At 47.5% G+C, this 15522-nt stretch overlaps 1 protein-coding gene across 9 annotated transcripts in view; it reads left to right on the forward strand.

Moving 5' to 3' along the window:
* Nucleotides 1–15522, forward strand: part of LOC120758131 (contactin-4) — a 264846-nt gene that overhangs the window by 165528 nt on the left and 83796 nt on the right. For 7 of the 9 annotated variants that reach the window (XM_040076012.2, XM_058422177.1, XM_040076005.1 and 4 more), the window contains 2 exons: nt 1424–1550; nt 2839–3014. In XM_040076012.2, coding sequence (XP_039931946.1) covers nt 1424–1550; nt 2839–3014 — 303 coding nt within the window. Of the gene's footprint in view, nt 1–33; nt 518–1423; nt 1551–2838; nt 3015–15522 lie in introns of all 9 variants that reach the window. The other 2 variants (XM_040076014.1, XM_040076015.2) reach the window with 1 other exon arrangement.

Raw genomic sequence — 15522 nt, forward strand, 5'->3', positions numbered from 1 at the left:
ATGTACCCACCAATTTCCCGTATCCCCATCCAGGTGGGTTTCCAGCAGCCCGACTGAAGTGAATTCCGTGTTCACGCTGAAAGAACGGGGTCTGCTGTAAAGACAGGGCAGCAAAAGATTGGGAAAGTGATCCAAAAATGGCAAATCAAGGTTCCTTCCAGTCAGCTGAAAGACTTTCTGACTGTGAGCGCTTCCCCCACGTCCTTACTCGCGCTGAACGTGGAGGAGCAGCCAGACATTGACACTGATGAGAGGAAAAGTCTCGGTGAAATCAAGACAGCTGATCTTTTCAGGGAAGGAAAAGTTGGTTTCTTTTGTGCTCTGAACAGCCACCGTGGAGATAAAGCTGTCTGATACAAAGAGGATGGAGAGCGGTGAATTTACCCGGAGCTTTCTGCGGGTGCTTTGAGCAGCGTCAGTGAATTTCCTGAAATTCTGTGCTCGCTGCAAAGCGTTGAGCAGGGAAGAGCTGCGCCGCAGGGATGAGCCTGGGAGCAGCTCCCACCCTCAGCCCCGGGTCTGAGAGAGGATAAATTGATGAAGTGAAAGCAGAAAGTGGTTGAGGAGAGAGGAAAGGAGGTGGGAAGGAGTTAAGAGCTGGAAAAATCAAAGGGTATTTTTTAAAATGAAGAAGGAAAGTCAGCACAGGGGAGGCTCCCGTCGGTAATCACCAACCTCAGAGTGCTGGGAAATGACTCCTGAGCTCCCTGAAGGTCGAGTCAGGTTGTTTTGCCAAAATATTTTCCATCTCCTACCTATATTTAGTGTGAGTGTTCCGTGCTCTGAAGGGCACAAGTGTAGGATGTCCTTGTCAGGGCTGGTCACACAGAAGCTCCTGGGACCCTCGTTCCCAGGGAGGTGTGGGGCTGGGGTTCCTGAGGAGGCAGAGCAGGACAGGGCAGGGGGTGTGAAAGGGTTTCCATCCCCTCAGAGGGGCTGGTGCTCACTTCTACCCCACGACTGCAGAAAGGTTTCAGTCAGGGAGGGCAGAGCCTCTTGCACTGGGGACCCTCGGGCTCCTGTTATCGCTCTGTAACTGTGTTTAGCCATCTGGGGGGTTAATTTGCAAGGAGAACATCACTTTTTAAGGAGATGTGGTTTTTAAGGACTGTGACTTGAGTTGAGCTTTGCTGTGACAGCGGCGCCTGTTGCCATTGTTTGAACTTTGGGTGAGGTTTCATTGTGTGCTCCATTTAGTGTAGGACAATTTCACAACTCCACGTGAGGTTCAGTGGCTTTTGGGGGAAAAAAAAAAAAAGCTACCAAAAACCGACAAAATCCTGCTGTTATAAACTAACTAAAGTGTCATCAGATCTTTTCCAAGATGAATGACACACAGCCTCTTGCTGCTGAGACCCTGTTTTATATTTTACGCCTGGAAGATGGAGATTCCACGAGTGACCTGTCCTGTTTTTCAATGCAGATGACAACACCCTGCACGGGCCGGTGTTCCTCCAGGAGCCCGACAGCCTCATCTTCCCCTTGGACTCGGAGGAGAAGAAAGTGAAGCTGAGCTGTGAAGTGAAAGGAAATCCCAGGCCAACCATTGGGTTTGTTCAGTGTTTAATGTTCTTGGAACCGTCACACGTGAGCCTTTCTCCTGCGTGGGTCCGTGATGTCCCTGGAGCCTACCCCAGTGCTGATCCCAAAAATATCCTGAGGGGCAGCCCTGAGGTCTCCTCTGTGACCAGGGAGTGGCTGGAGCTGGGCCAGAGGGGGTTGAGGTTGGATTTTAGGGAAAGGTTCTTTCCCCAGGGAATGGGCACAGCCCCAAGGCGGCCAGAGTTCCAGGAGGGTTTGCACACTGCTCCAGGGATGCCCAGGGTGGGATTGTTGGGCTGTCCTGGCCAGGAGCTGGACTTTGATGGATTTTTTCTGGAACCCTTCCAGCTCAGGATGTTCTGTGATCCTGGAGCTTCAGGAACAGAGGGAACGAACACCAGGAAATCTCCAGGTGTCGCAACTCAATTGCAGAATTCGGACAGGAGTTCTGAAAGGTTACAAAAGGATTATAAATAGTCCTGGCTCTCAGATTAGCCATCCTTTCCCATGAGCATGGACAAAACTCCTAATTCTCTTCAGCTTTGGTAGCAGCTTTGGGATCCTTGGAGGAAGGAGCTGTCCTCCTGCAGAGCTGCTTTGCTGTAAATCCCTGGTGCTGCTCCTCTCTTTGCTTTGGTGCCTCTCTCGCTCTGCTCACCAGTAAATGCCACTCTGAAACCAACTGGAGTCACCAGGCTCTGTGCTGGCTCCTGACACAGCCAGCTGGGTAATGCCATGAAATCCAGGGATTCACGGGGCAAACACATCTCCAGAGTTCCAGAGGGGGCTGCGTCCCTCTCCTCGCTCCATCCACGCCTGCTCTGGCTGGGGCTGGAATTCCTCAGTGCCCTGCTTTGTGACAACATCTGCCAGGAGGGAACTTTCCTAAATTTGCAAACGGACAACCAGCAAGTCAGGAGAGAGGGGGAAAAAAAATATCCTCAGTGGGTTTGGATGGGTTAGAGATCCTGTCTCAGGGACTTCCCCTTGCCAAGTGATTAATTCCAAAGAGCAGCAGCACCAGCGACTGCAGAAGCATTAATCATTTCAGAGACTGAAATATATGTCAAGGATATTGCTCTTTCAGTTAAACACTGGAATATCTCAATACCGCTCAGGAAATTTGCATTTTTTTGTGCCTTCTCTCTCTTTTTTTTTTTTTTTTTTTTTTTTTTTCCCTTATTTTTAATAAGTAGCCAGAGCCATTCTAAATCTCCCTTGACTTTTACTTCACGCTGCGTTTTCGAGCACCCGGGGAGCATCAGCAGAGTTTAACTTTGGCGTTCTGTGCTCCAGGTGGAAGTTAAATGGGAGCAGTATTGACGTGGGCATGGATTACCGCTACAGCCTGCTGGAGGGCAGCCTGCTGATCAATAATCCCAATAAAAGCCAGGATGCTGGAACGTACCAGTGCGTAGCAACAAACCCCTTCGGAACCGTCGTCAGCAGAGAGGCAAAGCTGCAGTTTGCTTGTAAGTAAGGAGGCGGCCTCTTGTTGCCACACTTGTGCTGGAAAAAAAAATGGGAGCTGGGTGTCTTTTCCCAGCTTTTCCTGGTGGGTTTGGGGGTGTGTTCTCTTAATTCACGGAGTGAGAAAGAGGGGGAATGTGAATAAGGAGTACAGATCTTGAATTGTCGTTATTTTGCTGAAACTGTATGGATTATACGGGGTAAAACGCCTTATTTCTGGAGGGAGAGGTTACCTAGGAAAGGATCTGGCAAATGGGATCTCACCTTTTTTTTTTTTTTTTTTTCCTCGGAGATTTAAAGCTTCAAAATGTTCAAAAGGAGAATACAGGGTAAAAGTCTTAATTTCTTAAGAGGTTACCTAGGAAAGGATCTGGAAAATGGGATCTCACCACTGTTTTTTTTTTTTCCCTTGGAGATTTAAAGCTTCAAAATGTTCGAAAGGAGCATACAGGATAAATGTCTTATTTCTTAAGAGGTCACCTAGGAAAGTATCTGGAAAATGGGATCTCACCATTTTTTTTTACCTTTCCCTTGGAGATTTAAAGCTTCAAAATGTTCAAAAGGAGCATACAGGATAAATGTCTTATTTCTTAAGAGGTTACCTAGGAAAGGATCTAGCAAATGGGATCTCACCACTGGTTTTTTTTTTTCTCCTTTCCTTGGAGATTGAAAGCCTCAGAATGTTCAAAAGGAGCGTGATCTCCACGAGGGATGAATTCACAGAGATAGATTTCACAGGTCCTGGGTTTCAGTGGTACATCAGGTGCAGTGGGCACTCTGAGGGTAAAAGGGGAAGATGGGCAGCTCTGTGTTTATTTGGGGTTAAAGCAGAGTTGCAGCTTCCTGTCAGAAGCTGAGGCTAAGAAGAGGCAGGATCTTGCTGTTAATTAACGTTCCACGGAAGGATGCAAACCCCTTGGAGCATAAACTCTGTGAGAGTGGGCAAGCGATGGCCCAGGACCACGAGCCATCGTTTTGCTCTTGTGGTTGTGAAGGCAGAGAATAAATACAGGGGCTTGTTCCTCCCTCCCCTGTGTGATTTCCCTGTGCTGCTGGACTGGGAGTGGCGTGCAGGAATTCCAGCAGCAATATCCTTGCAGGAGTTCCAGGCAGAGCCTTTCCCAGGCGTGGAGTCCTCAGTAAAAGGGAGTGGTGGAATGAGGAAGGGAGAGAAGCTGGTGTGCTCCAGCTACAGACATGAGAAGATGAGAATGGCAACAACCCCCAGGTTGCACACACTTCAGAGAGCTGGTTTTGTAATGAGGAATAGTGCAGAGGGTGAAGTGGAGGCCTCTGTGTCCCCACGCAGCTGACCGTGAATTATCCTCCTGCTGGAGTTGGTCTCTGACTGAAGGTGCATTTTCCCTGGGGGTGGGTCATGAGCAGCTGCCTCAGGACCGTTCCCATCACTCCAGATTTCAGGATCTCAAGGTGATTGCCTCAGGAACACCACTGCTGCTCGGCCAGCAGGCTCTGCCTTCCAATCCATGGCCATTCCCAGCTCCTGGGGGAGCCTGGGCAGAGCAGCACTCCCAGCAAAGCCCCTCAGCACCCCTTGGCAGGGGGTTTCCCAAAATCCATTGGGAAGGACGAGCTGGGTACCATCCTCAAATCTGGGCTTCAGATTTGGGATGAGACAGGAGGATCCTCCTAATCCCACAGAGGGTGGGGAGGGGCTGGGCTGGAATTCCCAGAGCAGCTGTGGCTGCCCCTGGATCCCTGGCAGTGCCCAGGGCCAGGCTGGATGGGGCTTGGAGCAGCCTGGGGCAGGGGAAGGTGTCCCAGGACAGGAGGTGGGATGGAGATGAGTTTTAGGCTCTCTCCCATCCCTTTTGGGATTCTCTGATCCTGACAAGTGCAGTAGCCAGGGACTCCTTGAGTGGAAACTCCTCCTCTTCTCCCATATCTGCTCTGAGTGATTCTACCTGAGCAGAATGGATTTAAAAACAAAGCTCGTGCTTTTCCAGTCATGGTGGGGAGCATTATGGATGCATTTTTGACTCCTAGATTATATTTTAGTTTCCTAAAACAGCATAATCAGCTTAGAAACGTTTGGATTAAAGAAAAAAAGCATTAGGGTTTCTCAAGGTGGGCTTTGACAAACCAGTCTTTTTTGTCTTCTCTAATCAAAGGGATTGCAAGCAGAATTAGCTAAATTAGTAAATATAGATTGATTTAAGTTTACTACAAAGGCTCCACCTCTAAGAAGCAATAAAACCAAGCATCTGAAGCTTCACCCTTCATCTGAGCAATCCCTTATTTTCCATCCTCATCATGTGTGGTTTCTGTTTTATCTCATTTTTATTTCTGAGGAAATGACTGCTGCATTTTTTGAGAATAATAGCTGGGATTTGAGGTTCCCCCCCTCCTTTTAAGAGTTAAATTGTGAATCTTGGGACATCAGTAATGTGTGTTGTTCTTCAAGGGCTGTGTTATTCTTCTGTAGCCTTTTCAAGGAAGATTAAACTGTGATTGAGCCATTCAGCCTCCTGTGGAGGGCAGACAGGGTCAGCAATTTCATCCTTGAAATATGTATTTAGGTTACAAACTCATTATGATAAAAATGCTAATACTTCCTCTGAATACTTGCCTTTTTTTTTTTTTTTTAATTCTCATTTCAGTTTTTTTTTTCTTTTTTCTTCCTCCCTATTTTTCCCTTTCTCTTCCCTCCTTTTTTCTTTTTTCTTTTTCTATTTTTTTTTCTTTCCATGCCAGTTGTCTCTGAAATTGAACATATTTTCACTGAGTGGGGAATCTGCTGTGCCACGGTAACAGAATATGGATTAATGATACCCTAAGCCCTGCTCTTACAGCAACACAGGCTTTCAGAAAATAAAAGAGCTTTAAACTCTTGAGTATGGATCTAATAATGGCCTTCCCACAAAAATCTACACAGCTGAACTAGATTAAGTGATGCACTTTTTATTTTAGGGGCTGGGGCTTAGCTTGACGATTTTATTCTCTGTTGGGAAATAACCCTGGAATCAGCCAGGAGTTGTGTCTGGGAGGAGGCACTTTGGGGCTGAGCTCACCCCTTCATGTGATTCAAGTTGTGCCCCGGATCCTGCCTCTCTTGAGGATGGAGATGAAGCTCCCATTGATTTTTAGTGGCACCAGGGCTGGCCCACACCCCTCCCAAAGTGATGAATTTGCAGCTCGTTCCGTCCCTTTGGCAGGGCGGGGAGGATGAGTTCCCACGGTGTCCTTGCCAAATTATTCCTGCTGACCATGGAATAATGCACTGATGCCTTGGGAAGGCTGAGCTGGAACAGAGATGGACAGAGCTGGAGAATAAAGCAGAGATTTATTGAAAGGCCTCCAGGATCCACCTTGGGCAGGACAAGAGCCTGGCCAGGGCTGCACCCAAGCTGGAACCAAAATGGTCCCAAAATGGACCAAGGGTCACGAGGTCTCACACTTGGATCAGTTTTGGTCCATTTGCACTTTGGGGTTGAATTGTCCCATTCCAGCTCCAGGCTGTGAGGTCCCATCCTTCTTGTTCCTCCCTCCAGCCACCCTTGTTTGTGCTTTTGGGCTGAAAGTTGTCCTTGGTGTGCAGCAGGAGCAGGATTTGTTTTGTGTGGCTGCTGTGTGCAGAGAGCTGAGTGACCCTGAGTGTGAGCTCAGAGCTGCACCTGGGCAGCACAGAACATGGAACACAGCAAAGATAAAACTGAAGGCATCAGTACGGGGTGGAGCATCTCACAGGTGTTGGAAGTTGTTCAGTCACTCTCTGGGATTCCCTGGTTAAGCATGGGAAAAGGCTGCCCAGGGCAGTGGTGGAGTCACCATCCCTGGCCTTGCTCAGGCAGTGAGCAGATGTGGCACTCTGTGATGTGGTTTGGTGGCCCTGGCGTTTGCTCAGAGCTTGGACCTGACCTTGGAGGTCCTTTCCAGCCTCAATGTCTGATTTACACCCACACCTCCGTAGTCAATGGGTCACCATGGGAATTCTCCTCTAAATCACCCCTGCAGAAGCTGCTGCTGTGCCCAGCCCTCGCAGAGCCTCCTCAGGGCTGTGCATTTGGAGCACTGTGCATCCAGGTTTAGTCCCGTTGGGTGGCCTCTGCTGGTGCTGATCTTCCAGCCTGTCCCAGACATGCAGCCCTGCTGGAAGAGGGTTCAGAGGGAATGGGACAGCTCAAGGTTTCCCTTCTGTTGTAATTCTCTGCCAGGGGATGTCCAAGTTGTTTATGCTCACAGTGGGACGAGCGAGGCAGGACAGTTCCTGCTGATTTATGAGCTCCTATAGGGGAGCATCTCTAATTAGAGATACCTTTGGATTTATTTTACCTTGCTGAGGCTGCGGTTTGTGTTTTACTGCCAAAGCTGTGAAACCAGACAGCTTTGCACCTCTCCAGTACCCCCCACCCCAGGGGTCTCCTTGCTCCATCTCCACCAGCAGCAGCTGAATCATCCCAATCATCCCAAGCCTGTCCCAGCACATGACCCCTCTCTTCTCCCACGGAGCCATCCCCAGTGCTCACAGATGAAATATTCTCCCCCTGCTGTGATAACGTGACTCAATTTGGCCCTAAACTCCTCAGCAGGGTTTGCAGTTTAACCTGAAAATTCACAGAGCTGCTGCCAGCTGCAGGATGCTGGTTTGGGAATCAACCCTCTGGGAGAGGGCGAGGAGCTGTGCAGGAGCTGTTGGCTTTCTCATCAGCACTGGTGTTTGTCACCTGCTGTTGATTTGGAAATGGGTATCCTGAGAGGAAAATCGAGTTAGAATCAGAGCTGGTTTTCAGTCTTATCATTGTTTTGCTCCCCGTTGTTACAAAAACCGCCTGAAAGCGATGCCTGCGGAACAGGAGCTGTTAGACAAATGGGATCTGCTCTTCAGGGGGGTCTTCCTTGTGGGACCCCATGAGGGGAGGATGGCTGATGTCCTTCCCTCTGCTCTGTGCTCAGAGGCCTCTCTGAAATCCCCTTCCCAACCCACGGCCATTTCCAGGAAGGAGCTTCCCTTGAATCTCGGATTTAGCAGATCCCTGCTAATGCTGTGGATGCTTTCTGCAGTTGGCCAGAATGCTATTGAGATGTCCAGGGGGCTGAGGGACCAATTTTAGATGAGAAATGAGGCTCCAGGGGAGCGGAGGATGATGAGTGTGAAATGAGGTGTCCTCTGAGGATGCTGGAGCAGGGGTGAAGCCTCACTGTGCTGCCCCAGGAGGTTAAAAGAAAGGGGAAAGGTCTCCTTGTTCTCCTCCTCCTCCTGCAGATGACCCCAGACAGGAGAATGTCTGATTTTCTGGGTGCAATTGAGCCTGAACTGTTTCTCTGTGCTCTCAGTGCCTGAAGAACAGGGTTGGAGATTGGCTGCTTTCCACCTCTGACCAGGGGAGCAGCCCCCATCTCGTCTTTTGCAGCTTTTCCATTGGATTATTCATGAGGGATGATCCTCGGGGGTCCCTTCCTGCTCAGGATATTCTGACTCAATTATAGAAACTCTTCACTTTCTTCCTTGTTAGCGAGAGTCCTCTGAAGTGAAGGGAAATCACGCCGTTGTTTCCAAAAACTGTTCCCCACGCACACTTTATTAAAAGAATTCATTTTATAGAAAGGGTTTCTTTTTTTCCTTCAGAAATAATTGCTAAATGTGAAGTAGCAACCAGGACCCAGCACTGCACAGTGCAAAGAGTGACAGAAAAATCCAGGAATAACGTGGCTGCAATGAGAACACTTTGGGGCTTTGACCTACCATCCCAAAATAATTTCAGTGTGGTGGTAGAAAGAGAAAATTACTCCCCAAATCCTACTGAAAAAAAGGGGTTTTTTTTTTTCCAATATTCCCATGGCTGGAATGTTTGCTGTTCTATCTTTTGCACGAGCAAATCCCATAATTTTCGCTGTTAGTTGCTAAGGAACACGTAGTAATGGCTGCTCAAAGACTTCGCTGGTGAACCCTCATTGCCCTCCAGCGCATTCATCTCATCTTTGGGAGGCTAAATTGTCAAGGAAGTCACTCCTTCAAGAGCAATTAATCATGGAAACATTTGGAGGGGGGTGGGTCTGCTGAATTCCAAACAAACAAACCAGCCCCAAATCCCAGGGACTGATCGGTGCGTTCAGCACGCGGGCGGAAGGATTTCCACAGGGATCACTAAAATCTGGGGGTTGGTAAGAGGTGATGTGTTTTAAACCTTCTGGAAATGCAGGAGCCAGAGGGTTTGGGCTGGAATTGCAGGAGCCAGAGGGTTTGGGCTGGAATTGCAGGAGCCAGAGGGTTTGGACAGGTTTTTTTGGGAGGCACCTGGGCTGGTTGGTGTTCCTGGCCCTGCTCGTCCTCCTCGGGAGGTTTATTTCTCCAAGTTTTTACTTGTGAGGAGCAGAAACCCAGCCCTGCACGTTTTCCTGGCTTCTCCCTCGCTCTGGAGTTTTCCTGTGGAGGAAAGGATCCCTGTGGAGTGCAGAGGGTGAGGATTTTCAGCGTTCCAGGCAGGACCTGCTCACGTAAGGGGGCTCCTGTGCCTGCCCCCATTCTCCACCTGCATCCCTGTGCTCCAAGACTCCTTTGCACCCCAATATAGGAATATCCCACTCAGCTATTTCTCACCCAGATACCCCTCCTGGGTATCAGAACCTCCAGGTTTCAGAACCTGGACTTCAAATGCCCAGCTTTTCCCACAGTTTCTTTCTCTTTTTCCTGGCATTTTCATCAGCGCGCTGCCTCCCACAATTGCCCGGTCACAATTCAGAGATAGCGCTGAGCCCAGGCAGCCACTGCAGCTTGCTTAGGCCAAGGCTCCCAAATCTGCTTTAAATCATTACATTTGTTTAGTTTTTCTTACATCTTCAGACGCTGATTTTCTTAACATGACCCAATTTCCCCTGCATCCCCCGGGATCTCACTCCTTTTCCTCACCCAAGCCTCTCTGTGCATCCAGGCCATTTGAAGGGTTTTGTTGTGACCTGAAACTCAGCAAATAAATCTCATTTTGGAGCTGGAACGTCCAGTCCTGCCCCTTGCAGAGACTGCCTTGTCCCAGGTTTCCCCAGTCCCACTGGGATGTGCCATCCCTGTTTTCCTGGAGCTGTCAGCTTGTGAGAGCAGGGCTCAGCTTAGTTGGGGCATCCCTGATTCTGCAGAGACACAAACATTTAAATTGTGTGTGGTTTCCCGCCAAGTGTCGAATCCCCAATTCCTCCTCCAGTGCCTTTTGAAGGAAAAAATGCCATTTCTGTCAATCCCAGCCCTGCTGATTGCCCAAAAGCAGCCCCTCCACCTGCCTGTGCCCCCAGCACTGGGGTTGGCGTGACCCTAACTCGGGAACGAGCACGTTTATTTACATTTATTTGCATTTTCCCGCGTGTTCCCACATCCCAGGGTTTCTCCATGCTGAAATCCTGCCTGAGCTGTGCACAGGGCAGCCGTCAGTGTTAGAGATGAGCTCCCAACCTCTGCTCCTTCCCCACAGTCTCTCATGGGTGGAAAACTAGGCTAAGCCTCACGTAAGCTCCTCTTTTTTTCCCCTTTCTTTTCCCTTTTTTCCTTTTTTTTTTTTTTTTTTTGATGAATAGGACCAAGAGGGAGTTTGCAGCAGAGGATGGATCTATAACCTACTTTACTTTCATCTGGGGTGGAAGGACCCTGCAGTCAGAGCAGAAATGGAGGATTTTTACCTGCTTTGTTTCCCCCACCAGGGTTATCAATAAGCTGAATGCATTATTACTTGAAGTCAGGGCACTTGGAAATTATCAGTGTACGTTGCCCTAAAGCTGGGAATCTCCTAGGTTCTTGGGGGAATTATTTTGCTTTCTGTCTGGAAGGAGCTCTGGAGGGGGCAGGGGGTCTTGGAGGCAGCCGAGGATCACAGGTCACTCACAACACCACAATTCCTCTCCTGCTTTTAGAGATTCAGGGGAAAGCAAGGCACAGGCTTGACATTTTTCCCCGTCTCTCTTCGTATTTATTCATTTTGCTTTCTATATGAAAAAAAAAAAAAAAAAAATTGAAAAAAGCAGATACTTCTTTTTTTCTATTTAGGGGCTTTATTCTCCAAAACTAAATGAGATATATATATATTTTTTTTAAATGAGCTCCCAAACATCTTGTAAAAACTGATTTTAGAGTAGCAAACATCTGCAGAGCTGTAGGGTTATGTTTTTGTGGCATCTTCTGTTCAGTTTTCATGGTTTGTGTGGCCAGTGGCTGGAGGACAGGACAAGGAATCGGGAGGTTGTGTCATTTGCTCTGTCATTAGGAAACTTCTTGTGACACCTCCCCTTTTGCCACTAAACCTCCTGGTCTGTGAATGAAATGGTGCTCTTGACCCAGCTGAAGAAATGATTATGATCCTTGGATTATCCTTAGATGATCCTTAGGGGTTCTGTATTGATGCAAATCAGTGTTTTCTCTACATGTGTGGAAATAGCGGTTCCAGGACTCAAGCTGAGCCTTGGCAAAGGCCAGAGGTGGATCCTGCAGGGAAATTTCTGTTTCTCCTGATGGGGTGCAAGGGCAGTGCGGAACAGCTTTATCCCAGTGGCTGCTTTGTCTTTATTTTGTTTTTTTCTTTCCTGTTTTCCCTCCGGAAAGCAAAGCCAGGAGTCAGCGTTGGCACGTGGAGGGTGGAGGAGCTTTAAATGTGTTTGTGGAAAGTTGTCCCGTGTTGGTTTCCCTGTCTGCAGCAAACACGACGGGCATTTCATTATCCATTAGGCCTGAGAGGGGAACAGAATGGACGAATTGCAGCGCTCTGAGATGCTGCTGAGCACCAAAAATGTGCATTTCGACAGGGGGGCTGCACCACCAGACCTGGGGATCTCTGAGGGGTGGGGTTTGGTTGGGTTCTTATCAAGTAAAAAGAGAAATTTCCCTTTGAAATTTCCTGCTGAGTGAGCTCGAATCCAGAAAATCTGCGCCTGCCCCTGGATCCCTGCCCAAGGCCAGGCTGGACACTGGGGACAGCCTGGGACCGTGGGAGGTGTCCCTGCCATGGGCTCTGATGAATTGTGATTGTATTTTACATTATTTGGGGTCAGAATTTGCGTTCCTGTCGCTGCCCAGGGAGTGGGAAGGTGCAGAAGAGCCCGTGGGGAACCTGTGCCTGTGGAAGTTCTGCTCTCTGCCCACTGCAAAGTTGTCTGTGCTGCAACAAAGTGCAGAGGTTTTTTTGGGTTTTTTGTGGTTTTTTGTGTTTTTTTTAAGTCTAGGAAAAGATATAAAAAACAACAACCAAAAAAAAAAAAAAAACCCCCAACAAAACAAACCAAACAAACAAACAAACAAAAACCAAAAAAAACCACCCCATTCGAGCCAACCCAAGGGGAAATGTCTGCCCAGATTTTCTAGATTAAAGTAATAAAATTTTCAGAGTCCTCAGCATTTTTGTCTCGAGCAGAGGAGCTGCTTCAAAATAAATGTTTGAAATATTTCCCGTCGGAAGGAGGCAAACAGGCAATTTTTATGAAGTGCAGCATGAAGACAAGGAGGATTTTCTCCTTTTTTTTTTTTTTCTTTTTTTTACTATAATATCATAGAGAAGAGTGGTTTGATTTTGGAAAAGAAAAATGGGTGCCTTGCAGGAATTTCTAAGAGCTCCTGTTGCCCTGTAAGATCAGTGGTGTGAAGGAAGGCAGAAAAGCCCTGGGGCTGCCTTGCAGCCTGGTTGGAAGCAAGGATCAGACCCCAGTGAGGTGGAATTTCAGCTGTGGGGGTTCAGAAATCCCTCTGGCTTTAACAGGGAAAATCCGAACAGTCTCAGCACGAGAATCCGGACGGAGATGTCCAAGTCTGAGATGGCTGAGAGATCAGAGATGTGAGTGCTGAAGTTGCCCAGGCAGTGCCTTGTTAATGCCCACAGTAATCAAATCCAAGGAAAAATATTTTCCAGCAGGGATAGGGGAAATGCCAAGATACTTACCTCTAAAACTTCTTTTTCCTTTCTTTTCTCCTCGGCCAAGTAGAAATCCCAGTGAAATTTCTGCTCTAAAGGTCAAATCAGAAAGCTTTCATCGCCAGACTTGTAAACTATTTCTCAAATCAGTGACTCTCGAAATTATTCATTAGAACACCAGCTCTTAAACTAAAATTCTATTAAGCTCTGTATCAAAGGGGTTTTATTCCAGCCCACACAGCTCTCTGTGTAGTCCTGCAGCAAGGACACAGCCTGGAGAGCTTCACCTCTGTGTTGGTGAAAGGGATGGCAGAAAACCCAGCTAAAAATCAGGTGTGGCTTTGTAGAGACGGTGTTTGGGGCTGGTGGGGCCATAAATACCAGCAGGAAAATCCTGTCTGTTGTGGGTGCCAGTTAAGAGCTTCCAGCCTTTTCTCCTGGGAGTTCTTCCAAGCTGTGCCCTGTCACATCCGAAATGGATTGAGGTGCACTGGGAGCCCCTCTCCGAGACTGGTTTTATCTTTTTATAATTTTATTTTTTTATATATTTTTATATTTTTTTAATTCCCGCAGTTTGTAGCCAACAGCCAGTGGAGAGGGATTTTCCTGCCAGTGCCTCCACCTGGTTGTGAGTTTTGTCCAGGACATGAACCTGGGATCTGTTCTATGTAGGGAGTTGTGCAAACGTGATGAGAATAATTTGGGAGAGGGCAGCCAGATATCCCTGAGCAGGAGGTTCTTTGCTCAGTCTGAACCAGGAGGATTTGACCAATCCTTCCATCAGTTTTTCTCTTGGAGATGTCATTGCCAGCCTAATGAGAATCCCTTGGGAGTAGTCGTGTGCTCTTTAATAAAAGGAATAATCTCATTGTCTTCAATTCAAGGACTGGATATGACCTTAAACATCACCCTGAATTTTAGATTGCTGGGATTATCTTAAAATTATAGAAAGGGGTTTGAGAAGGCAAAGCCCATGATGATCTGTAAATCTCTTTAAGTCGTGCTTAAAAATTGGCTTTGGTTGTCTTGGCTGTGTCTGAGTGCCCAAGGGGATTGGGCATTTCACATATAAAAAAGGTAATTACACCTTACCTATCTCATCATTTCCTGTTGTGTGGGTGCTTTCAAGTTCATTTAATATTAGTAAAGGTGGTTTTGTGCAGTCCAGAGTACCCAAAATCCCCAATGAATGTGTGTTAGCTTTCTAATTTATCACCTCCTAAACTATCAGGCTCATTTTTAACCATTCTATTTTCCTGTGCTCAAAGCACAGCCAGGTCTCTGGGGGTGAACCACAACCCCCCATGAGATACAAACAGGGCCAAAAGAACTCCTGAAGTGCTGATCCGAGGATCTGTTGCTCGTCTAAGTGAAGTAGGAGCGTCCTGACCCAAGACTCATTTTCGGTATGGTAGGAATGGCACTAAAGCAGTGCTAATTCCCAGTAATTCCCAGTAATTCCCAGCTGGATGCACAGATGTGTGGGTGTCACTGCTCCTGGGCACAAACTCTGTGTTCCCTCTGCCCAGGTTCATTGGATGTCTCATTTTGTAGGAATAACGATCCCCAGGGATGCAGCTCCTGTGCTTTGGAGGCTCCTTGCTGTTAACATCCACTCAGCTGAGTGACACCAACGATGTGTTACCAAATTTGCTCTCCAGACCTCTCCAGAAAAAGACTTTTAAGCAAAATCCACTAAGGTTTTTATTTTTCTAGGCCCGTTAGCCGTGTTTTCCTTTGGCAATTAAAACCCATTGATGTGTGAAGCAGTGATTGATGCGGGTAGGGTTTTTGTTGGAATATAGGAAAAGCAGAAATCGTTTCATACCACTTAAACAGGAATAATAGGTGAAAACAGCACTGACACTGCTTTTCTAATCATTAGAAAAAAAAAAAAAAAATAAAACACAAAACCCTGAACTGTAATGACAGAGGGCTCAGTAAATGGTGAGTTTTTGACAGCGTGTCATTCAAGGCACTGCACAGCAGAGCTGCCTCCCACTTGATACAGTCACAGAAATTGGCTTTCTAAAGGACATGCAGACACCTGCCACCACCAATTTGTATCATTGATTCTTCATCTCATTTTCTGTAACATTTTTTGGGGGTGGTTTTTAATAGCTCTCGCACAGAGGGGTCTCTCCTAATTGCAGCACCGGAGTAATTACGAAGCATTTTGTGTTCTAAAAATAGGCACGTGTGAGGGAAAAAAATAAAAAAAAAATAATGAAAGCAAAGCATGAAAAGGCTCCTCGGGCAAACAAAGCCAGCAAAACAGAGCTCAGCTTTCACAAAAAATAGGGATCTCTGTCACGTCCCCAGTGCCCTGAGACTGGCAGGTTCCTGAGGGAAGCCTTGGTGTTCCAGTCGCGTTCCCAGGGCATGCTGAGTTCAGGAATTCTGTTACTTCCATTATTTCTGTTGTTCCCATTATTTCTGTTGCTGTTGCAGGCACTGATGGGAACCGAGGGGGGCTGTGTAGCTGCTCTGCCCTGCCGGGGTGGAAGTCTCAGCACTGGGACGATCAGTGGAGCTGGAAATGATGAGGGATGCAAATCCAGAGATCTGAGGCCAGATTTTACCCTGACCCCACCAGCAGGAGCTGATGTGACCTTGTTTGTTTGCCTATCCTTCCATGCCGTCTGGGAAATATTTCTCTAAAACTTTG

The sequence above is a fragment of the Hirundo rustica genome, chromosome 12 (assembly GCF_015227805.2).
Source record: "Hirundo rustica isolate bHirRus1 chromosome 12, bHirRus1.pri.v3, whole genome shotgun sequence".
Lineage (NCBI taxonomy): Eukaryota > Metazoa > Chordata > Aves > Passeriformes > Hirundinidae > Hirundo > Hirundo rustica.